A 22,704-nucleotide genomic window follows, 5' to 3' on the forward strand; every position below is an offset into this window, starting at 1 on the left:
AAATTTCTTGAGAAACTTCTGGGAGTGGAAGATTTCCGCACCTGCGGAAAAATCCGCGGCAAAAACGCATGCGGATTTGCCGCGGATTTACCGCAGGTTGCTCCCTGCGGTTTTGCAATAAATAATATAGATAATCGATAGACAGATAATGGATAGAGTGAAAGATGGATAGATGAATAGATAGATAGGCCCCTTTCACACGTCAGTGATTCTGGGACGTTTGTGCTTTTTTTTCTACGTACCAGAATCCCTGACATACGCAGACCCATTATAATGAATGGGTCTGCTCACACATCAGTGATTTTTCACTGCACGTGTCTCCGTGCGGCGTACCCGCGTGTACGTGATTGCTGCACGGAGATATGTCCATTTTTTTCTGGAATCACTGATGTTCCACGGACCACGCAGTGGTGTGGTCCGTCAAACACGTGCCAGAAAAAAACGTGCTTTTAAAATAAAAAACATTTTTACTCACCCGGCTTCAGCCGCGCTCTCTGCAGCCCGTCCTCCCTGCTGCTTCTGAGCCGGCTGATTATTGTCGCGCATATTCATGATGCACGACACAGCCGACCTGGAAGCAGCTGCTGCGGGGGTCAGCGCCGGCCGGATGCTGCACCGCGGGAGCGATCAGCACCATGGAGAGCGGGAGCGCGCACAGGTGAGTTGGTTTCTAAGTGCAATCACAGGCCACGGAGAATGGAGCCCGGATTGCACTTAGACAACCCACGTGTGCCGTAATTCACGGCACACGCAGGGACATGTGCGTGTTTTACACGCCAGTGAAAAACATCAGTGTTTTTCACTGACGTGTGAAACGGGCCATAGATAGATAGATAGATGAGAAAGACCTATAGAATGTCCCACCTCCCTGCATTTTCTAAGCTGGCACCCTTTAGTGACTTTCATGTGGCACTAAAGGGTGCTTAGCCTTGTATTTAGCCATAAAATAAATAAATAATTAAAAAAAAAACGACGTGAGGTCCCCCCATCTTTTGTAGCCAGCTAGGGTAAAGCAGTCGGCTGCAGCCTGCAAACCACAGCTGACAGCTTCACCTTGGCTGGTAATCCAAAATAGAGGGCACCCCACGCTGTTATTTTACATTAAATAAATAATTTAAAACAAAAAACGTGGGGTCCCCCTCAAATTGGATCACCAGCCAAGGTAAAGCGGACAGCTGTGGTCTGGTATTCTCAGACTAGGGAGGTCCACTGTTATTGGACACTCCCCAGCCTAAAAATAGCAGGCCGCAGCCGCCCCAGAAGTGGCGCATCCATTAGACGTGCCAATCCTGGCGCTTCGCCCCAGCTCATCCCGCACCCTGGTGCATTGGCAAACGAGGTAATATATGGGGTTGATGCCAGATGTGTAATGTCACCTGGCATCAAGCCCTGGGGTTGGTGAGGTCAGGCGTCTATCAGATACCCGACATCACCAACCCAGTCAGTAAGAAATAAAAAATAGACAACAAAAAAAGTTTTATTTGAAAAAACACTCCCCAAAACATTCCCTCTTTAACCAATTTATTGAAAAGAACAATCAATTCCACATCCGGCGTAATCCAATAAGGGGGGGGGGGGGGGGCACGGCGATCCATACCATAGTCGCTGTCCCAGTCCATGAAGAACAGAATGTTCCCCATTGGCTGGGAGAGCAATGCAGTGACCTGAGCTAACATCAATAGGTCAGCCCAGGTCACTGCAGGGGGTGCCGAGCGCTGCCATCAGGAGCATAGATGATATCATTACCTTCTGTGATCATCTCCTGTACTGCTGACGTCAGCGCTGTCACTGACTTCTATGCCCGCCGCGTTGTCAGAAGTATCGCGAGAGCCCGTGACGTCACCGCTAGTGACAGTCTCGGGCCGCTCGCGAGACGGGCATAGACAGCAGTGACAGCGCTGACGTCAGGAGGCAGGAGATCGTCACAGCAGGTAATGATCTCACCTTTTGACAGCAGCGATCGTCATCCCCGTGGCTGCCTGCACTGCAGGGTGTCAGTGTCTGCCTGCGCTGCAGCGTGACAAGCTGCTGACACTGCGGGCAGACACTGACACCCTGCAGTGCAGGCAGCCGCGAGGCCGGAGCAGGACACAGACTGCACGGGACAGACCTGGAGGTCGCACGGAAGCGCTTCTGTGCGGCGTCCAGGGAGTGTGACGTCTGTGTTTACTCTGCTCCGCTTCCTCTTCCTGGCATAATGACATCACTTCCTGCAAAACCGCAGGCAGCGATGAGCATTACCGCAGGTAAATCGCGGCTATACCGGGGGTATACCGCACATCATTTGCTACCTGCGGTATACCCCCGGAATTTCGCGATTACATTACAGTGAATGGAGTGAAATTCCGGGGGTATACCGCAGGTACCTGCGGAAAATAATGGACATGCTCATTTTCTCAAGAAAGTTTCTCGAGAAAATTTTCTCAAGGAAATTTCTTGAGAAAAATCCGCACAGTGCGCACAGCTATTTTTTTTTCTCATAGGATTTGCTGGGAAATGTCTGCACAAAGATTGCAGACATTTCTCAAGAAATTTCTGCAGCAAATCCGTGGGTAAATCCGCGGGTAAAACGCACTAGTGCGCACATAGCCTTAGGATTGAAATTAGGGCTTTATGATGGCCACTCCAAAACATTGACTTTGTTATCCTTAAGCCACTTTGTAGCCAGTTTGGCAGTAGCTTCGGGTCATTGTCCGTTTGGAAGACCCATTTCTGCCCAAGCTTTAAGTTCCTGGCTGATGTCTTGAGATGTTCTTCAGTATTGCCATATAATCTTCTCTCCTATGATGCCATCTATTTTGTGAAGTGCACCCGTCCCTCCTGCAGCAAAACAACCCCACAACATGATGCTGCCACCACCGTGTCTCACAGTTGGGATGATGTTTCTTAGGCTTCAAAGCTTCTCCCTTTTTCCTCCAAACCTAATGATGGTCATTACGGCCAAACAGTTAAATTTTAGTTTCGTCAGACTGCAGGACATGTCACCAAAAATGAAGCTCTTTGTTCCTGTGTGCATTTGCAAACATTAATCTTGTTTTTTTTATGTTTCTTTTGGAGTAATGGCTTCTTTCTGGCAGAGTGGACTTACAGCTCATTTTGATACAGTGCTCGTTTCACTGTGGATAAAACACCATCTTACCAGTTTCCGCCAGCATCTTCCAAAGATATGACCTCATTATATGGGTTGTCTCATATTGTTTAAAGGCACAGTACTCCTAGTGTATGTAATCTTTTGACTTTGCAGAACGTAATAAAAATGCCTTAAAACATTCTCTCTCTCATTATTCTGACGTTTGGTAAATATAAATAATTTTGGTTCCTAATTGACCTAAAATGGGAAAGATTTTATTTTGATTTCATGTCAGATAGTGAGAAAAACCTGCAGATGTGTCTTTATAGAGAGCAGAGGGAAAAACCTGCAGATGTGTCTCTATAGAGAGCGGAGGCAAAAACCTGCAGATGTGTCTTTATAGAGAGTGGAGGGAAAAACCTGCACATGTGTCTCTATAGAGAGCGGAGGGAAAAAGCTGCAGATGTGTCTTTATAGAGAGCGGAGGGAAAACCTGCAGATGTGTCTTTATAGAGAGCGGAGGGAAAAACCTGCAGATGTGTCTTTATAGAGAGTGGAGGGAAAAATCTGCAGATGTGTCTTTATAGAGCGCGGAGGGAAAAACCCGCAGATGTGTCTGTATAGAGAGTGGAGGGAAAAACCTGCAGATGTGTCTTTACAGAGAGCGGAGGGAAAAAGCTGCACATGTGTCTTTACTGAGAGCGGAGGGAAAAACCTGCAGATGTGTCTTTACAGAGAGCGGAGGGGAAAACCTGCACATGTGTCTGTATAGAGAGTGGAGGGAAAAACCTGCAGATGTGTCTTTACAGAGAGTGGAGGGAAAAAGCTGCAGATGTGTCTTTATAGAGAGCGGAGGGAAAACCTGCAGATGTGTCTTTACTGAGAGCGGAGGGAAAAACCTGCAGATGTGTCTTTATAGAGAGCAGAGGGAAACTAAGGGTTTCCACTATATACTGTATATAATCTGTATAGAAATCCAAACCGATAATTAGTCACCACTGTGAGAAGATAGCTATTCTTAGGCCGGTTTCACACATCCGGCTTTTTGCCGTTTTGCTGGATGCGGCACTGTCCCGTACAGTTAATACAGTACAGTGACAGCGCTGTAACTTCCGGGTCACATGCGCCGGTCACATGACAGCATGTGACCAGCGCTTGTTGTGCTGTCATTGTACTGTATTAACTGTACGGGAGAGCGCCGCATCCGGCAAAACGGCAAAAAGCCGGATGTGTGAAACCGGCCTTAAGGGGAACCTGTCATGTAAACCTGGGGTTATAGGGTTGATCTGTAGGTTTATAGGGTTCTGAAGCTGCAAGGAGGAAATTAACTTTATTCTTCCCGGCGGTGTTCTGCATTCAGCGGTGGCTCCGGCGCATGTTGCAGTCGCCGCTCTGTATATAGTGAGTGGCGGCTGTAACTGCACCCCCTGGTACTGACTGACAGCCGGCTCTACTGAAATATAATATTGGTTCAGTTTGAAGAGTTCTCTGCATAGGACAATCCTTATTCATAAGGAGGATCTCCAAATAATAAGCTGATCTTGAGATGTCTTGCAGCAGGAAAAGCAAGATTTGCCCGATTCTTTGTTACTACAGGACATAAGCTGCTGCCAGAGGAATGGTCCCGCAGCTTATACTATTCTCCCTGTTGTAAACTTATGCATGCTCAGTCAAACTGAGCATGCATATGTATAAGAAAAGGAATTGCTGTCTGACAGCTATTGTATGTGATATGCTGTTATCTGTGGGAAACAAGTGAGCGCCAGCCCTGGAATAAATTAAGCAGTGCATAGGTCCTATTGGAAGCAGGAGTCCCCTTTATTTGATTAAAACTCCCTATTAGGGTGCTTGAAAATGGGTTTTCTCCCTATTAGGGCCCTTAAAAATGTGTTTTCTCTATATTAAGGCACTTGAAAATGTGTTTTCTCCCTGTTAGGGTGCTTGAAAATGTTTTTTCTCCCTATTAGGGTGCTTGAATATGGGTTTTTTCCTTATTAGGGCCCTTAAAAATGTGTTTTGTCCCTATTAAGGCACTTGAAAATGTGTTTTCTCCCTGTTAGGGCGCTTGAAAATGGGTTTTCTCCCTATTAGGGCCCTTAAAAATGTGTTTTCTCTATATTAAGGCACTTGAAAATGTGTTTTCTCCCTGTTAGGGCACTTGAAAATGGGTTTTCTCCCTAGTAGGGTGCTTGAAAATGTTTTTTCTCCCTATTAGGGTGCTTGAATATGGGTTTTCTCCTTATTAGGGCCCTTAAAAATGTGTTTTGTCCCTATTAAGGCACTTGAAAATGTGTTTTCTCCCTGTTAGGGTGCTTGAAAATGTGTTTTCTCCCTAGTAGGGTGCTTGAAAATGTTTTTTCTCCCTAGTACGGTGCTTGAAAATGGTTTTTCTCCCTATTAGGGTGCTTGAATATGGATGTTCTCCCTAGTAGGGTGCTTGAAAATGTTTTTTCTCCCTAGTAGGGTGCTTGAAAATGGGTTTTCTCCCTATTAGGGTGCTTGAAAATGGGTTTTCTCCCTATTAGGGTGCTTGAAAATGGGTTTTCTCCCTAGTAGGGTGCTTGAAAATGGGTTTTCTCCCTAGTAGGGTGCTTGAAAATGGGTTTTCTCCCTGTTAAGGTGCTTGAAAATGGGTTTTCTAATACAAACATCCCTTTACACTAGACATTTTTCATGCTTGAGGTCTTACCTGGTTGATAGACACTTTGGACGTCAGAAGTGATCTCTTGGCTCTTCTGTTTGGTCTGCCCGTCAGTTTCATCTCTTCCATATATGCTACTTCTCTGCCTTTGGAGTTCCCGCTCTCTCTCATTCACCTCCTCTATTTCTCTCTCTAGCAAAGAACTTGGGTTTGGTGACTGGAGCAGTGGAAAGGGGCTTCCAGATGGAACAGGGGTACTAGCAGAGTTGATGAGAGGAGGTCCTGATGAGTTCATGTAGGAGATCTGAGCAGAGGTTGATTGACGTGAATCAGCAGGGGTGGAGCGACGTGAATCAGCAGGGGTGGGGCGACGTGAATCAACAGGGGTGGAGCGACGTGAATCAGCAGGGGTGGAGCTAAAGGTATTTCCCGGGGCAGACCTTCGGAGCAAAGAACTGTGCTCTATGATGATAACATTGCTACCATTGGCCTCAGTGTATGAAGGCCCTTTCTTGGTTACTTTTGCAGGTACCACATGGTTAGTAGATAGAGGGATATTTGATGGCGGAGAATCCTGGGGCTTTGGTTGCTGCTGGGGCTCACTTTGCCTCTTCTTGATGGGAGCATCAGTTGGCTCTGTAAAACATGCAAGAGATAATATGGTCACTGTTTTTGAGGGTGCCCTGACCTCCCATCCAAATGGCAGATTTGGGGGAAAAGAAGGATGGGACATGTTGTATTTCAGTATGCCCTATTCCTTGTTCAGAAGATTAGCTGCCGCCAGAAGTGTGGGCCAGGAACCAGACAGAAAACATTCATGGTCATCCTCTTTTTCCCCCAAGTAGGCCCAAATAACATCTGTCAACCATATAATACACATTTTCATGATAGGTGGAGATCTTGTGAAGAAAAGGGAGTATCCCTTCATTAAGTCACAAATAGCATATCCCAGGTGGATGAGCATATGCTTGATGAAGGCAGAGGGATGTTATAGAAAGATAACATCTAATACACACTCTCAAGATAGGTGGAGGTCTGATCGGACAGACCCATATCTGTTAGACATTTATGACATATCCTGTGGAGAGATGGGAGTATCTCTTTATTTAGTCAGAAATAGGATGTCCCATTTGAATGAACATAAGCCTGATGAAGGCAGAGGGACATCATAGAAAAGTAGCATCTGTCAAACATCTAATATATACTCTCAAGACAGGTGGAGGTCTGATCAGTCAGACCCATATCCGTCAGACACGACATATTCCGTGAAGAGAGGGGAGTATCCCTTTATTAAGTCACAAATAGGATATCCTAGTTAAATGAGCATATGCCTGATGAAGGTAGAGGGATGTCATTGAAAGATAACATCTACATTCTCAAGATAGGTGGAGGTCTGATCGGTCAGACCCATATCTGTCAGACATGTAGGACATATCCTGTGGAGAGAGGGGAGCATCCCTTTATTCAATCAGAAAGAGGATGTCCTAGTTGGATGAGCATATGCCTGACGAAGGCGGAGGGATGTCATAAAAAATAACATCTGTCAAACATCTAATACACACTCTCAAGATAGGTGGAGGTCTCATCGGTCAGACCCATACGTTATATTCTGTGAAGAGAGGGGATGTCCCATTTGGATGAGATGAACATATGCCCGACGAAGGCAGAGGGGACGTCATAGATAGAGAACCTCTAATACACACTCTCTAGATAGGTGGAGGTCTCATCGGTCAGACCCATACGTTCTATCCTGTGAAGAAAGGGGAGTATCCCTTTTTTCAGTCACAAAAAGGATGTCCTAGTTGGATGAGCATATGCCTGATGTAGGCAGAGGGACATCATAGAAAGAGAACATCTAATACACACTCTCAAGATAGTTGGAGGTCTGATCGGTCAGACCCATATCTGTCAGACATGTAGGACATATCCTGTGGAGAGAAGGAAGTATCCCTTTATTCAGTCAGAAATAGGGTGTCCCATTTGGATGAGTATATGCCTGATGTAGGCAGAGGGACATCATAGAAAAATAGCATCTGTCAAAGATCTTCTTGTGGGTCACCAGCAGGATCTCTACATTTGTGCTGTCGCTTAGGGGTACTTTGCACGTTGCGACATCGCTAGCATCGGCTAGCGATGCCGAGCGCGATAGTGTGAGTGTGGCGCCCTGGACAAGCCAGGTCGTCACAGAACAACACCAACACACCCCACACTCCCGGTCAGGTACACCTAAGTCAGACAAAAACCCTTGTTGCCTTCCTCCAGGGGCTGATGTTCACACCAGGGGGTGGGCCAGGCGGTTGGTCCCGCCCACCGAGGAGTTCACAGTCCTGGAGGCGGGAAAAGCAGAAAGTTTTAGTTTAGTTGTGGAGTTTGAAGTGGAAGGAGAGAAGTGGCAGTTAAGCAGCCTGAAGTTGGTCCGGGTGTGTGGCCCGGACGGATCAGCAAGGTTGGCAGACGGTGGTGACCGTCTGCAGGAGTGGCCTATTGGAGCTAACCGTAAGGACGGTGGCCCGACGGTACCGGACCGGTACGCAAAGAGAAGCCAGCACCATCCGGCAGGGGCTTACGGACCCCGACAAGGCTAGGAGTCGCCGTGCAATTTGTCAAATCCGTTAGCGAAGGGAACCTCCTGGGTTTCCCAGCAGCCAAGTCCCGACAGAAGGCAACAGTCCAACCGAGAGAGGGAAATACAGTCACCGCCAAGGCTAAAGTTCCCAGGGCCAGAGCCTGCGGGCAAAAGGGGCTCCTTCAGCACCCATCCAAGCTGGGGAGTGGGTTACCGGTGGGAACCCATTGGAACCGTTTACACTACACAGGTGCAGGGAAAGGCAGTCACCATCAACCTGCCGGAAGGAGAAACACCGCAGCCGTCTGTGGGACCCGTCCATCCAGCTGTTTGTTTTACCGGAGACTCTGTGTACATCATTGGCTGAGTGAGTACCACCGTGCCGTGCGGCACAGCGCTGCCCCCGCGACCCTGCACCTCGCCAGGCCCCGTAACCCGCCTGCCAACCATCCCTACCCCCATCACCGGGCCCCGGGACAACCAACCCCCTACCCACGGAGGGGAGAACTAACATCCAGGCTGCTCCCTGTCATCGCTCCCGGGATCCCCGTCCAGAGCAGCGGTGGTGTCACCAATCTCACCACAACCGTGGGTGGCGTCACAGACAATATCAAATCCCCACAATCAAATCCCCCTTTTCACTCATGGGCGAGGAGCGCCGCTCGAGTCCCCGGGATCCGGCCCACCGCTCGAGCCACCACCGAGCAGCAGCGGCCGGACCCGAGCAGTGGGAGAGCGCAGCGTCCCCTCCTCCGCCCGTGACAATAGTCCCCGCCCCCGTCGCACATGTGATATCTTGTGATAGCTGCCGTAGCGAATATTATCGCTCCGGCAGCTTCACACGCACTTACCTGCCCTGCGATGTCGCTCTGGCTGGCGACCCGCCTCCTTCCTAAGGGGGCGGGTCGTGCGGCGTCACAGCGACGTCACACGGCAGGCAGCCAATAGAAGCGGAGGGGCGGAGATGAGCGGGACGTAAACATCCCGCCCAACTCCTTCCTTCCGCATTGCCGGTGGAGGCAGGTAAGGAGATGTTCCTCGTTCCTGCGGTTTCACACACAGCGATGTATGCTGCCGCAGGAACGAGGAACAACATCGTATCTCCTATTGGTGCTACATTATGAAAATGACCGACACTACACAGATCACCGATTTTCGTCGCTTTTGCGATCGTTTATCGGCACATCTAGGCTTTACACGTTGCAACGTCGTTACCGGCGCTGGATGTGCGTCACTTTCGATTTGACCCCGACGATATCGCAGTAGCGATGTCACAGCGTGCAAAGTACCCCTAAGTGTCACAAGGACTAAAGAAGAGTGTCAGAGGGTATATGAAGATGAGGATCGGACCGCCGCACCAGTAGACATGATTGCCTGTCATGATAATGGGCCAGTGGTACAACAGGTACCATTGGGTCTAGCAGTAATTAAAAGGGCTCTTTCCATATTGGGGCAATGCTGGGGAGATCCCAGATCGGGTCCCATCTCTGTGAGGGAGGAGAGGATCTGTGTAATGCCTTACTAGGAAGATAATAAGTCACTAGGTAATAACAACTGAGGAACTTTTTAGTTGTTATGAAAATCAGCTGATGAATAGACGTTCTCCAAACCGGACTGTCAGAGAGCATCAGTCTCTAATATGCAGGGTTATTTTTATAGCTATAACCTACATAAAATGTTGAGTCACTTTCATACCCATTACAATATTTATCCTGCACTGATCCCGAGTTACCTCCTGTATTATACTCCAGAGCTGCACTCACTATTCTGCTGGTTTAATCACTGTGTACATACATTACTGATCCCGAGTTACCTCCTGTATTATATTCCAGAGCTGCACTCACTATTCTGCTGGTGCAGTCACTGTGTACATACATTACATTACTGATCATGTACTGATCTTGAGTTGCCTCCTGTATTATACTCCAGAGCTGCACTCACTATTCTGCTGGTGCAGTCACTGTGTACATATATAACATTACTGATCCTGTACAGATCCTGAGTTACCTCCTGTATTATACTCCAGAGCTGCACTCACTATTCTGCTGGTTTAATCACTGTGTACATACATTACTGATCCCGAGTTACCTCCTGTATTATATTCCAGAGCTGCACTCACTATTCTGCTGGTGCAGTCACTGTGTACATACATTACATTACTGATCCTGTACTGATCCTAAGTTACATCCTGCATTATACTCCAGAGCTGCACTCACTATTCTGCTGGTGGAGTCCCTGTGTACATACATTACATTACTGATCCTAAGTTACATCCTGCATTATACTCCAGAGCTGCACTCAGTATTCTGCTGGTGCAGTCACTGTGTACATACATTACATTACTTATTGTGCACTGATCCTGAGTTACCTCCTGTATTATACTCCAGAGCTGCACTCACTATTCTGCTGGTGCAGTCACTGTGTACATACATTACATTACTTATTGTGCACTGATCCTGAGTTACCTCCTGTATTATACTTCAGAGCTGCACTCACTATTCTGCTGGTGCAGTCACTGTGTACATACATTACTTATCCTGTACTGATAGTAGGAGGATATGATAATGAATGAGTATTGCAGCCTTTATCTGCTGGGGAGATCTTTATGCATTGGGTGGTGGCCACGAGAGGTGATCGGTAGCGGACTGGCGTCACAAGTCCATAATTCAGCCACATGTCAGTGCATATAACACCTGTGTAATTTTACCGAACCAGAACCAAGCTTACCTCTTACCTCAATCCTTTGGTACTAGATACAGTACGTTCGGTCTAGTAGAACCGTGAGAAGTCCTGGCACATCCACAATCTATACAGTAAAATACGGCTGCATTACCTATATGTCAATTTGTCTGTAATGTGGAAGTCAGATAGCAGAGAAGTCTATGTTGTTAGTAGGCGCCGTGGGTCAAATGCTGAAAAAACAGGTTAGGACAGAAAGTTCCCATTTAGGATGTCATTGTATTGGGCAGGCAGTCAGGTACAAAGCAAATGGTCTACACAGAAAAAACAGTGTCCTAATAGTACTGGAGACAGGTGGAGAAGACATACAATCTTGTAAAATCAAAGGGTATGGGTGGACGGTCCTCATCTCAGAGGAACATGCCCATGATGGTGGCCTGTGGTGGATCCCTGCTGAAGCCATCAGTAGAGCAGATCACACAAAGTACAAGAAACAGGTGGAGAAGACATGCAAACTTCTAAAAGAGAAGGGTATGGGTGGTCGGGCCTTGTCTCAGAGGCACATGCCCATGATTGTGACCTGTGGTGGATCCCTGCTGAAGCCACTGGCGGAGCAGATCACTCCAAGTACCAGAGACAGGTGGAGAACAGATACAAACTTTTAACATAGAAGGGTATGGGTGGCCAGGCCTCATCTCAGAGGCACATGCCCATGATGGTGAGATGGTGACCCATGGTAGATCTCTGCTGAAGCCACTAGTGGAGCAGATCAATCTAAGTACCGGAAACAGGTGGAGAAGACATACAATCTTCTGAAAGACAAGGGTATGGGTGGCCGGGCCTCGTCTCAGAGGCACATGCCAATGATGGTGACATGTGGTGGATCCCTGCTTAAGTCACCGGTGGAGCAGATCATTCCAAGTACTGAAGACAAGTGGAGAAGACATACAATCTTATAACAAGGGTATGGGTGGCCGGACCTCATCTCAGAGGCACATGCCAATGATGGTGACATGTGGTGGATCCCTACTGAAGCCACCAATGGAGCAGATCACTCCTCACACTTGGCTGGTTGATGGTTTACCATTACATACTAAGTAGCACTCTCCAGTTTGAGCTGCCCAGAGAGAGATGTACATAAATGATGGCACCTGCCACTTAATATAGAACACATACCTGTTCTCATGCTCTCGAATATCATTTTCTTTTCCTGTAGCTCCTGCTGAGGTCCACGGTCATAGGTGCCCATTACTTTGCCCAGATCCACCAAGTCTTTCTCTCTTTGGGTCTCCAGCTGGATCTCCCTCTGCATCTGTGCCCCCGCCAATTGGCGTTCTTTGCCAGGGACTGCCATGGGCTCCACCAAAATCGTCTTTCTTCGCACCTCAACCAACTCTGGCTGCTGCCCAATCGGCGAGCTGATGCCCCTCTCTTGACGTAGAGTCATCTCTCGTTCCATGGTCAAGCGGATCTCACGCTCTATGGGGGTTTCAGGGGTCGGACTGGTCCCATCCTCTATGATTTCCCTTTCCTTCATCTCAGGTGTATCGATGGAAGCTTCTTTCTGGGTAAATGACCCTTGTGATGTGTCTCCCTGCGCTTCTGTGACTGTTCTTACCTCACTGACAGTGCAAATAAGAAATGGCCACTCCTTCTCCCGGCATGCTGCCTGCTGGTCTTGGTCTAATGTCCCCTCCCTGCCAGCGAGTGTGACCAGATCAGGTGTCACTTCCCTGTCTGCTTCCTCTCCTGAGGCTGTCACCTGTCCACCTGCTTCCACATTACTGCTGATGTCCTCCTGTACTTCCTCCACAGTGACAGTCACCTGGGCAGCCGCCTCCTCTACCTGCCTGTCTGTACTTGTGACTTTTACCTGTTCAGGTGTAGCTGTCTCCTCCTCAGCCCCCACCTGCTGCTCCGGCTCCTCTCCTGACACGTGTGGAGCTATGTCTGGGATGTTACTAGACACCTGCCCGTCAGTGATCACCTGTGCGGCTGCACCTGCTGCCTGTGCTGTCACCTGCTCACCTGTCATTGTTTCTGTCACTTGCACGGTGGAATGTTTCTTCTCCTCTGTCCTCTCTGCAGTGGTATCTACTGGTCCCTGGACATCTGTGTCCTGCTCACCTGTCGCCTCTGTCACTATGGTGTGCACCAGCATGTCAATCCACCTCTCACCTGCATGTGACACCGGTGCATCCTTACTTTCCTGCAGGCCGGTGTCGGTCACCTGTGCTCCTCTTTGCTCGTCTGGTCCTGCACCCTCACTACTCTCAGGAAGGGCGGCTTCTGCAGAAGGGAAGTCATCAGTTTTTGGGGGACATGTCTCCTCACCTGTCACTTGCACACCTTGTGTCTCCGGTTCCTCAGCTGCCTCTTTCAACCCTGTTTCTTCAACTGCAACTGTCACCTGTGGCGCTGTCACTCCTCCTGTCACCTGTGGTGCTGTCACTTCTCCTGTCATTTGTGGCGCTGTCACTCCTCCTGTCACCTGTGGCGCTGTCTCTTCACCTGTCACCTGTGGCGCTTTCTCTTCACCTGTCACCTGTGGCGCTGTCACTTCTCCTGTCACCTGTGGCGCTGTCTCTTCACCTCTCACTTGTGGCGCTGTCTCTTCACCTGTCACTTGTGGCGCTTTCAGTTCACCTGTCACCTGTGGCACTGTCACTTCTGTCACCTGTGGCACTATCTCTGCAACTGTCACTTGTGGCGCTGTCTCCTCACCTGTCACCTGTGATGCTTTCAGTTCACCTATCACCTGTGGCGCTGTCTCTTTATCTGAAACGTGTGGTGCTGTCTCTTCCATCACCTGTGGCGCTGTCTCCTCACCTGTCACCTGTGATGCTTTCAGTTCACCTGTCACCTGTGGCGCTGTCACTTCTACTGTCACCTTTGACACTTCTTCTGTCACCTTTGTCACTTCTTCTGTCACCTGTGTCATTTCAGGACCTGTCCCCTTAACTAATACGTGCCCTTCTGTCTCCGTTCCTGTGACCTGTGGCCCTTGGACTGCTCTTTCCTCTTCTGAGGGGCCACTTTCATCCAATGACAGTAACAATGCTACAGGTACCTCCTCCTTCTTCGCTGAAACCTCTACGCTTGTCACCTGGTGGGATGTATTTTCGCAGGCGGCCTTCTCTTCTGCTGTCTTGTCCCCTTCCTTTTGCCTCTCCAGTGCTCCAGCTCCTTCCCCTTCTCCGGCATTGACCCCGTGCCCATCATTTGCCCCGTCTACCTGTTCTCTCCTCTCCTCAGGTGGACCTGTGACTGGATGTGACCCTGGCTCCCCCTTGTGGTCAGCATCAGTAGTACAGCAGCTGGGTCTTTCTCTGTCATTTGTAGGGTTTATGGGCTCTCCGCTACTGACGGTGGGATTTGGCTGGTTATCACCAGTGCTTGATACTTTCTGCTCTGACGTCATTGAATGTTTTGTAGAATACCTGTGTGAAGAGAAAAAGGTCTATGTTTTTATTAATGATCTTATATACCTTAAATAACTTTACTCATTACCTAGTAGAGTGTGAGCTCTAATGGGAACCATTGTACCTAGTTATTTATGATTACATTGCACTGATTGCATTAGAATATAAACTTTGCTGCTTAGATGTCATGTCAGGGTGAGGGAACGCATGACGTGTGCGCAGCACAGAGAGAAAACCAAGGATGATGTAAAGGAAGGACCTGGGGACAGGGAGTGGGGCACCACCTCACAATCACCTGTCACTGATCCCTCTTCCCCTAATTTCACTAGACGGATCCTTCCCCCCTTGCACTGTCACGTGCCTAGGCCCTTGCTGATCCTGAACGTATCCTGATTAGGGTACAGGCCAGCGAGATACTAGTCCTACTCCTACAATAAAACAACACAAGGAAGATATAACAAACTAGTTGGGAAAGACACAACAAAAGCACTCATTGGTTTCTTCAGCAGGAAACTTCACAGCTGCAACTCAAACAACACCACAACTATGCAGAGACGAGCTTCTTCAACGTGGTCAGTATAGAATAGATCTATCACTGGCATGGAGTAAAGTCAGAAGTGGGTATATATAGCCGAAGGGCGTGATGACAAAATGCTGCAGCTGTGATTCTGTGCGCATTGGGAAATTTGCTTTTCTTAAGAAAAATCCGCACCCTCTGGCAGAATACCGCACCTGTGGTAAAAAACGCGGTAAAAACGCACCCGGAATCCGCATACGGTTTTACCGGTTTGCCGTGGTTTTGCTGTGTTTTTTCTGCGGGTTGGTCTATGCGTTTTTTACCATTATTTATGGCAAAAAAGTAGGTATCTGCAGAAAAGAAGTGACATTCTACTTCTTTTTTGCTGCAGAAAAGTTGCAGAAATTCTGCAGCAAAACCTATAGGAAAAAATCGCAATGTGAGCACAGCATTTTGATTTTCCCATAGATTTTGCTGGGGAAGGACTGCAGAAAGGTTATGAACAAAAACCACACCTTTTCTGCAGCAAAAACTGTGGAAAATCTGCGGCAAAAACCGCAGTGTGCGCACAGGGCCTAAGTGTACGAACCTCAAATATGGACTTCTCATGAAAGTCGTTTTTACTGTTTGGGTTTAGCCACGCAGATAAAAGAAAGGAAGCAAAATGGGGATTAAAGCTTGATTCCTTCTGGTTCCACTCATTATATCTCATGAATATTTACTGTTTCCTCCACCCACCCCTGTGACAGCATCTGTGATTGGTTGCAGTCAGACTGCCGGTGTGCCAGCATATCTGATTTGTTGCCCTCATACTAGTTTTCTGAGTCTCCGAAGTGGAATATAAAAATAAATAAAAATTGGAAAAAGTGACGTATAGTTCCCTGTATTTTGATACCCAGCACAGATAAAGCAGATAGCTGGAGGCTGCAGTCCCGCAGCTGTGAGTGTTATCTTGGCTGTGTAATAAATAGAAAAATAAAAGGGACCCCATGCGGCTTTTTAAAAATTATTTAAATAAATAATTAAAAAAACGACTTGGAGCCTCCCCCCCCAATTTTGAGTAGCAGCCCTGGCACTTTACCTGGCTCATCCCAATTGTCCTGGTGCAGTGGCAGTTGGGGTAATATAAGAGGTTAATGACAGCTGTAACTTGTTAAAAAATCACAGCTGTCATCAAGCCTGAGGTTAGTAATGGGAAGGAGTCTATGAAACCCACCTTGCTAATCGTGTAAGTAAAAAGAAATAAACACATGAAAAAATCATTTATTAAATAAATAAATACATTCTATCTCCAATTTATTAACCCAAAACACCCCAGCAGCTTCAGTGTAATCCACACCATGACATCCCATTACGATCCCAGCTCAGCTACATCCAGAGGTCGCAGTGCATGGTAACATTAGAAAACATGAACGATCACCATAGCCTGCGGGAAACAATGATGAAGCTGCACCTGTGAGATAGGTCACATCAGTGAGTTCACCTGAGGTCACAGCTGTCGGCTCCCACGGTACCCCAGCGGAGACCTCAGGTGAACTGTTGTTTTTTTATACAAAGGATTTTTATAAGTATTTTGTGTTTATTTTTTTTACTTACATAATTAGTAATGGGGGGTCTCATAGACTCCACCCTATTAGTAACCTCTGGCTAGATCACAGCTGTGATTTTTTTACAAGTTACAGCTGTCATTAAGCCCTTTTATTACCCCAATTGCCACCGCTCCAGGGCAATCAGGATGAGCTGAGTAAAACGTCAGGATTAGTAAATCTAATTAATTCTGGTTCCACTGCGGGCTGCTATTTTTAGGCTCGGGAGGGCCCAATAACCATGGGCCTCCCCAGCCTGAGAATACCAGCATTCAGCTGTCTGCTTTATCTTGGCTGGGTATCAAAATTGGGGGTAACTGCATGCCGTTTTTAAAATTATTTACTTAAATAATAATACAAAAGCCGCATGAGGTCCTTTGTATTGTGATACACAGCCAAGATACTGTAACACATACAGCTGGGGGCTGCAGTCTCCAGCTGTCTGCTTTATCTGCACTTGGTATCATAATATCAATGATTTTTTCCAATTATTTATTTTTACACTCTACTTCCAGGAGCTAGACAGCTAGTGTGAGGGCAACCAATCACAGCGGCTGGAAGTCTGACTGCAGCCAATCACAGATACTGTCATAGAAAGTGGGTGGAGGAAGCAGTGATTATTCATGAGATTGAATGGGCAGACCCGGAAACATTGTGATAGCACTGCAGAAACTTGGTCAGTATTTTTCCTGATTTTATCCTCATTTTGCAGCCCCCTAGCCCTTACTAACACCATTTTATAATACTTAAGTTCGAGTCCCTTAGACTTATATGGGGTTCGGCGTCCGGGGTCAAGTCTGGTCCAGAACTTGACTTTAATTTTTAAGTCCAGTTGCTCCCGCCAAGCCTGAATGTAGCGCCCCTGAAGTTATCAGGAAGCTACAAGGTACTGCATCCTGTCAAAGATGCAGGCCCTACCCCCAGGTACCCAGAAGACTAAACATTCCATTTCCTGCACTCTGCATAGGTAGCAAGTGAAATTACAAAAGCTGTACTATGCGCTCGCCCTGGTTCGCTGTATCTTCTTTCACCTATGATTTTATGAGTGGAATGACACTTGCTGGGTATCTGTCCAAATGTAAAAGAGTGTCCCCTGTTCAATAAAAAAAACAACTAAACAAACAAAAAAACATTATAAAAAATTACGTTTTAACATACTTTCTGTACCCCTATTTAGAATTTGGACTAGGATTCAGACTAAGGTTAGGTCACAGCTAGGACTAAGGGTATGACTAATGTTAAGCCTAGGGTTAGGCTTAGAGATACGGTACTAAAATAGTTACATAAGGAAAACACTAAAATACAATTAAAAAAAAGTAAGAAAAAAATAGCAATGTATAACTTTACATTTTTATGTTCGATTTCAGCAAAAAAAAAAAAATAAACAAAAAACAAATAGAGGGTCAAAGTACAAGGTATTTTTTACAAAGGGAAAGCTATAGTTATAACAGTATTAAGTATTTTCTGCTGGTTGTACGTTCAATAAAATCCAGTACACGGCATATAAGGAATGGTGAGGTGTAATCTCTACGCGTTTCGAGCTATTCTGACTTCATCAGGAGCACCACAGAAAACGTCTGTTCCTTTGCTGATGACTGTTTTTTGTTTTACTTTGAAAATTAATAAAATTATTAAAAATGAAAAGTAATGAGCAGGTCAAGAGAATCAATCAGTCTAAGTAGCAAAACCCTGGGATTTTTTCTAATTCCCATCATCCCATTGGACAAAACAATTACTTTTCCTAGTCTTCGAGGAAATCTCCCTTTGACAGAGTATATGGTTGAGAGCCTCATCTTCCTCTGCCAATCATATCAAACAGTCAACTTCACGCGGGCATCAATCGGAAGGGAAAGGGAGTACACTCCCAGCCACCTAAATGCTGCAATCGATATCGATCGCAGCATTTAGGGAATTAAACAGCCAGGGAGAGCAGGGATTTTCCCTGGCTGTGACAGCTGGGGCTTGGCTATAATTTAAGCAGAGCTTTTGGTGGCGATCGTATGGCCACAGCTCCTGTCCCTTGGTTCTCAAAAAATACTGCCCTTATTATCAAGTCAGCTTCTGTTTCTGCTGCTGACCCTCACATGGAGTAGGAAATAAACCAAATTCTGGGTAAGTTCATGGCAATCTTTTCTACTTGATAAATTGGAAATGATACAGTCCCGAAGAAGTATGTGTTACGTCGCCACCGGGGTCTGCTCCAGCGACCTCTGCTCCGATCGCCAGGCGACGCCGTGTTCCTGCCGTGGATGGTGCTGGTGATGGGAGAGGAGTCGATGCCAGTGGCACCGGTGGGCGCAGGCTCCGATCATCCACTGGGCTGGGTTAGCTTGGGATCTGCAGTACCACTGGCTGACTGTGGGTGGCGTGTGTCTTCCAGCTGAAGTTGCCAGCGTTCAGCTACAGCCAATGGGAAGACACCACACCCTTCTTAGTTCCCCTCCTGTCTGCTGACCTCTGCCAGAGATAGTTCTGATTTCCTGGCTCCTGGTCCGCCCTATTCTGTTTTGTGATTCCTGTGTGCTGACTTCTGCGTGTTTCCTGACTACCCTTCTGCCTGCTGTTTTTGTACCTCGCTGCCCGATCCGGATTTGACCTCCGCTACGTTTTCTGATTACGTCCTTGCCTGCCAATTCTGTCCCTGTTCTGCTATTCCTGGTTTGACCCTGCCTGACGACTACTCTCATCGGACTGCAGCCTTCCACAGGTAGTGATCTCCAGGGCCCTGTGTAATTCCAAATCCCTGTATAGGGGTTAAAGGGTTTCAGGGTTCTGGGGGTCCTACTTGGTGAGTGGCTTCCCTCTAGTCTGTTAATTACATCCTACCTGAGTCTGTTGATCCAGGCAGGCGTTACAATATGCTAGAGTCTTATAAAGGATCTACAAGGAGGGGGTTACTGTTACTCATTTGTCCCAGTTCCAGCCTGTGTTGCTTTCTTCCCCTATTGCTGGCCCCCTCTGTGCTGGTCTGTGCCGGGTTATTGTGGCATCCTGGTGTGTAATTCTGATGTCATCATCCACTTTTTTAGGACTGGCTCAGGTTGCTGCTTGCGGCTTGAGTATTCAGGTGGCAGGCACGCTGATATTCTGTGCTTTCGATAAGTCAAACTTCCTCTTTCACATGGTTCTCCTACAGCCAGATGGCTTATTATCTTCCCAGGTTCTTCTGACTCCTATCGTGGTGACTGAAGCCTCAGGGGCGCCACACCAGCACCAGACTTTACCACAACTGCAGTCATGCACCACACAACAAGGTGACATATATCCTGCACTCCTGTACAGTTCCTGTGTGTTGTGCATTCTTGCAACAAAGAACCAGATTGCCTACATAACTCTGTTATTCCTGTGCGTTACTACACTCCTGCAACAAGGTGCCAGATTGTGTACACAACACTGCTGTTCCTATGCTGTCCGCACATTTGGCTTAGCTTCATCTACTACATCCAGCTCCACTGATGCACCTGCCATCCTGAATATCCAGCCGTAATCATCTGGCTGTTCTACGTGGCAAATACAGGTCTGCTGCATTAACCCCTCTGGTCCGTGCTGCTCACCCAGACATTCGACTTAGCAAATTCATATCACCAAGTGACCCCCATACCATTGCCATGTCACTGCTCTTCCTGAAAATAGTTAGCAAATATAGGTAACTACCCTGTTTGCCAGAAAATAAGACCTATCCTGAAAATAAGCCCTAGTAGGATTTTTTGGGGCTTTTTGGAGTATGCTTAGACTATAAGCCCTACTTGAAAAAAAAGAAAAAACCCTAGTTGTGGTTCCTTAAGGAAGTGTCCAAGCAGCTAAAAAGGTTAAAGAATACAGCTGGACTCTTCATAAAAAAAAAAAGCCGACGTCCCCAAAAGACACCCTAAAAAGAAAATAGCCCCCCCACCTACCTAACACAAATCGCACTCACCAGACCTTAAATAATTACAGTTGGCAAGTGCCAATGGTGGATGGGCTCTCACACAGAGATCTGCAGGTCCCTAGCTGTATTGCACTGCAGCACTTACAAACTGATCGGGTACTAGTATCACTCCGTGCCAGTGATACTGCTTCCAGTCACTAGGGGGAGCCAACCGCTGTAGAACGCAGGGGAGGTCCTGACAGTGACACAGATCTGTATGTGAGAGCCCTTTCACTTGTCAACTCTAATTGTTTTGAGGTCTGGTAAGTGTGATTCTTTTAGGGGGTGTCTGCTTTCTTTTAGGGGTAAACTTAGCAGTATAAATCGAGAATAATACATTTAAGCAGGAAATCTAAACCTTTGTAAATACGGTATGTACCCACCACTATAGGACGGGTTCTGCTCCATGAGAACAGCCGATCAGATAAGAATATGTGCATTTGAACCAGTAATAGGATTAACACAAAATGTTGATGTTCCAGAATGTGGTGATATGTTATATTTGCATAAATGTTGATTTTTTTTTTTCCGTTCCACAATAAATGTGAATTGTTGTTGTTCATGGGAAAATATAAGACATCCCCTGAAAATAAGCCCTAGAGCATCTTTTGGAGCAAAAAATACTATAAGACCCTGTGTTATTTTCTGGGAAACACGGAATGTGTAACTTCGTGGACTTGCTCCTTCTGCTTCTGTCTCTGAGTGGCACCACTACTTTATTTGTGGGCAATGCAGCAGTTCTGTCTGATATTCTGTAGATTTTGGTGTGTGGCGCCCTGGACAAGCCAGGACGTCACAGGTACTGCAACAACACACCCCACACCCCGGCTAGGCACATCAAGGTCAGACAAAAATCCTTGTTGCCTCCCTCCAGGGGCTGATGTCCACACCAGGGGGTGGAGCCAGGTGGTTGGCCCCACCCACCGAGGAGTTCACAGTCCTGGAGGCGGGAAAAGGAAGAAAGAGGAGAGAGTTCAGTTTGGGAAGTTGAGGAGTGAAGTGGTAGCGGAGCAGACTGACGGTGTCCGGGTGCGTGGCCCGGGCACATACAGCAAGGTTGGCAGATGGTGGTGACCGTCTGCAGGAGGGGCTGATTGACGTGAACCGTAAGGACCGGGGACGGGCGGTGGCCCACCGGTACCGGATCGGGGAGCGAAGAGAAGCCAGCACCATTTGGCAGGGCCTACGGACCCCGACCAGGCTTGGAGTCGCCGTAAAACCGGTCAAATCCGTTAGCGAAGGGAACTGTCGCGGGCGGAGGAGGGGACGCTGCGCTCTCCCACTGCTCGGGTCCGGCCGCTGCTGCTGCGGCTGCTGCTGCTCGGTGGTGGCTCGAGCGGTGGGCCTGATCCCGGGGACTCGAACAGCGCTCTTCGCCCGTGAGTGAAAAGGGTGGGGATTGGATGGTGGGGATTTGGTTATTGTCCGTGACGCCACCCACGGTTGTGGTGATATTGGTGACACCACCGCTGCTCTAGACGGGGATCCCGGGAGCGGTGACAGGGAGCAGCTTTGTTGTTAGTTCTCCCCTCCGTGGGTAGGGGGTTGGTTGTCCTGGGGCCCGGTGATGGGGTAGGGATGGATGGCAGGCGGGTTACAGGGCCTGGTGAGGTGCAGGGTCGCGGGGGCAGCGCTGTGCCGCATGGCACGGTGGTACTCACTCAGCCAATGATGAGGACACAGTTCTCGGTAAAACACACGGCTGGATGGACGGGTCCCACAGACAGCTGCGGTGTTGTTTCTCCTGGCAGGTTGATGGTGACTGCCTTTCCCTGCACCTACGTACTGTAAACGGTTCCAATGGGTTCCCACCGTAACCCGCTCCCTAGCTTGGATATGGGCTGGAGGAGCCCCTTTTGCCCGCAGGCTCTGGCCCTGGGAACGGTAGCCTTGGCGGTGGCTGTGTTTCCCTCCCTTGGTTGGACGGTTGCCTTCTGTCGGGACTTGGCTGCTGGGAAACCCAGGAGGTTCCCTTCGCTGACGGATTTGGCAAATTCATGGCGACTCCTAGCCTTGCCGGGATCCGTAAGCCCCTGCCGGTTGGTGCTGACTTCTCTTTGTGTCCCGGTCCGGTACCGCCGGGCCACCGCCCGTCCACGGTCCTTACAGTAGACTCCGATAGGCCACTCCTGCAGACGGTCACCGCCAAGGCTGCTTAACTGCCACTTTACTCCTTCCACTTTCACTTCCCAAACTGATCTCTCTCCACTCCTCAACTCATCTGCCTGCTTTTCCCGCCTCCAGGACTGTGAACTCCTCGGTGGGTGGGGCCAACCGCCTGGCCCACCCCCTGATGTGATCATCAGCCCCTGGAGG

At 48.0% G+C, this 22,704-nt stretch overlaps 1 protein-coding gene across 1 annotated transcript in view; it reads right to left on the bottom strand.

Moving 5' to 3' along the window:
- MISP3 (MISP family member 3) overlaps positions 1–22,704 on the bottom strand; it is a 72,272-nt gene that overhangs the window by 13,719 nt on the left and 35,849 nt on the right. The window contains exons 2-3 of the mRNA XM_075346640.1: positions 12,133–14,396; positions 5,760–6,347 (exon numbers count right to left, since the gene is read on the bottom strand). Of these exons, the coding sequence (XP_075202755.1) occupies positions 5,760–6,347; positions 12,133–14,377 (2,833 nt within the window). The 5' untranslated portion in view covers positions 14,378–14,396. The remainder of the gene's footprint in view (positions 1–5,759; positions 6,348–12,132; positions 14,397–22,704) is intronic.

This window comes from Anomaloglossus baeobatrachus, chromosome 4 (genome assembly GCF_048569485.1).
Source record: "Anomaloglossus baeobatrachus isolate aAnoBae1 chromosome 4, aAnoBae1.hap1, whole genome shotgun sequence".
In the NCBI taxonomy this organism is placed as follows: domain Eukaryota; kingdom Metazoa; phylum Chordata; class Amphibia; order Anura; family Aromobatidae; genus Anomaloglossus; species Anomaloglossus baeobatrachus.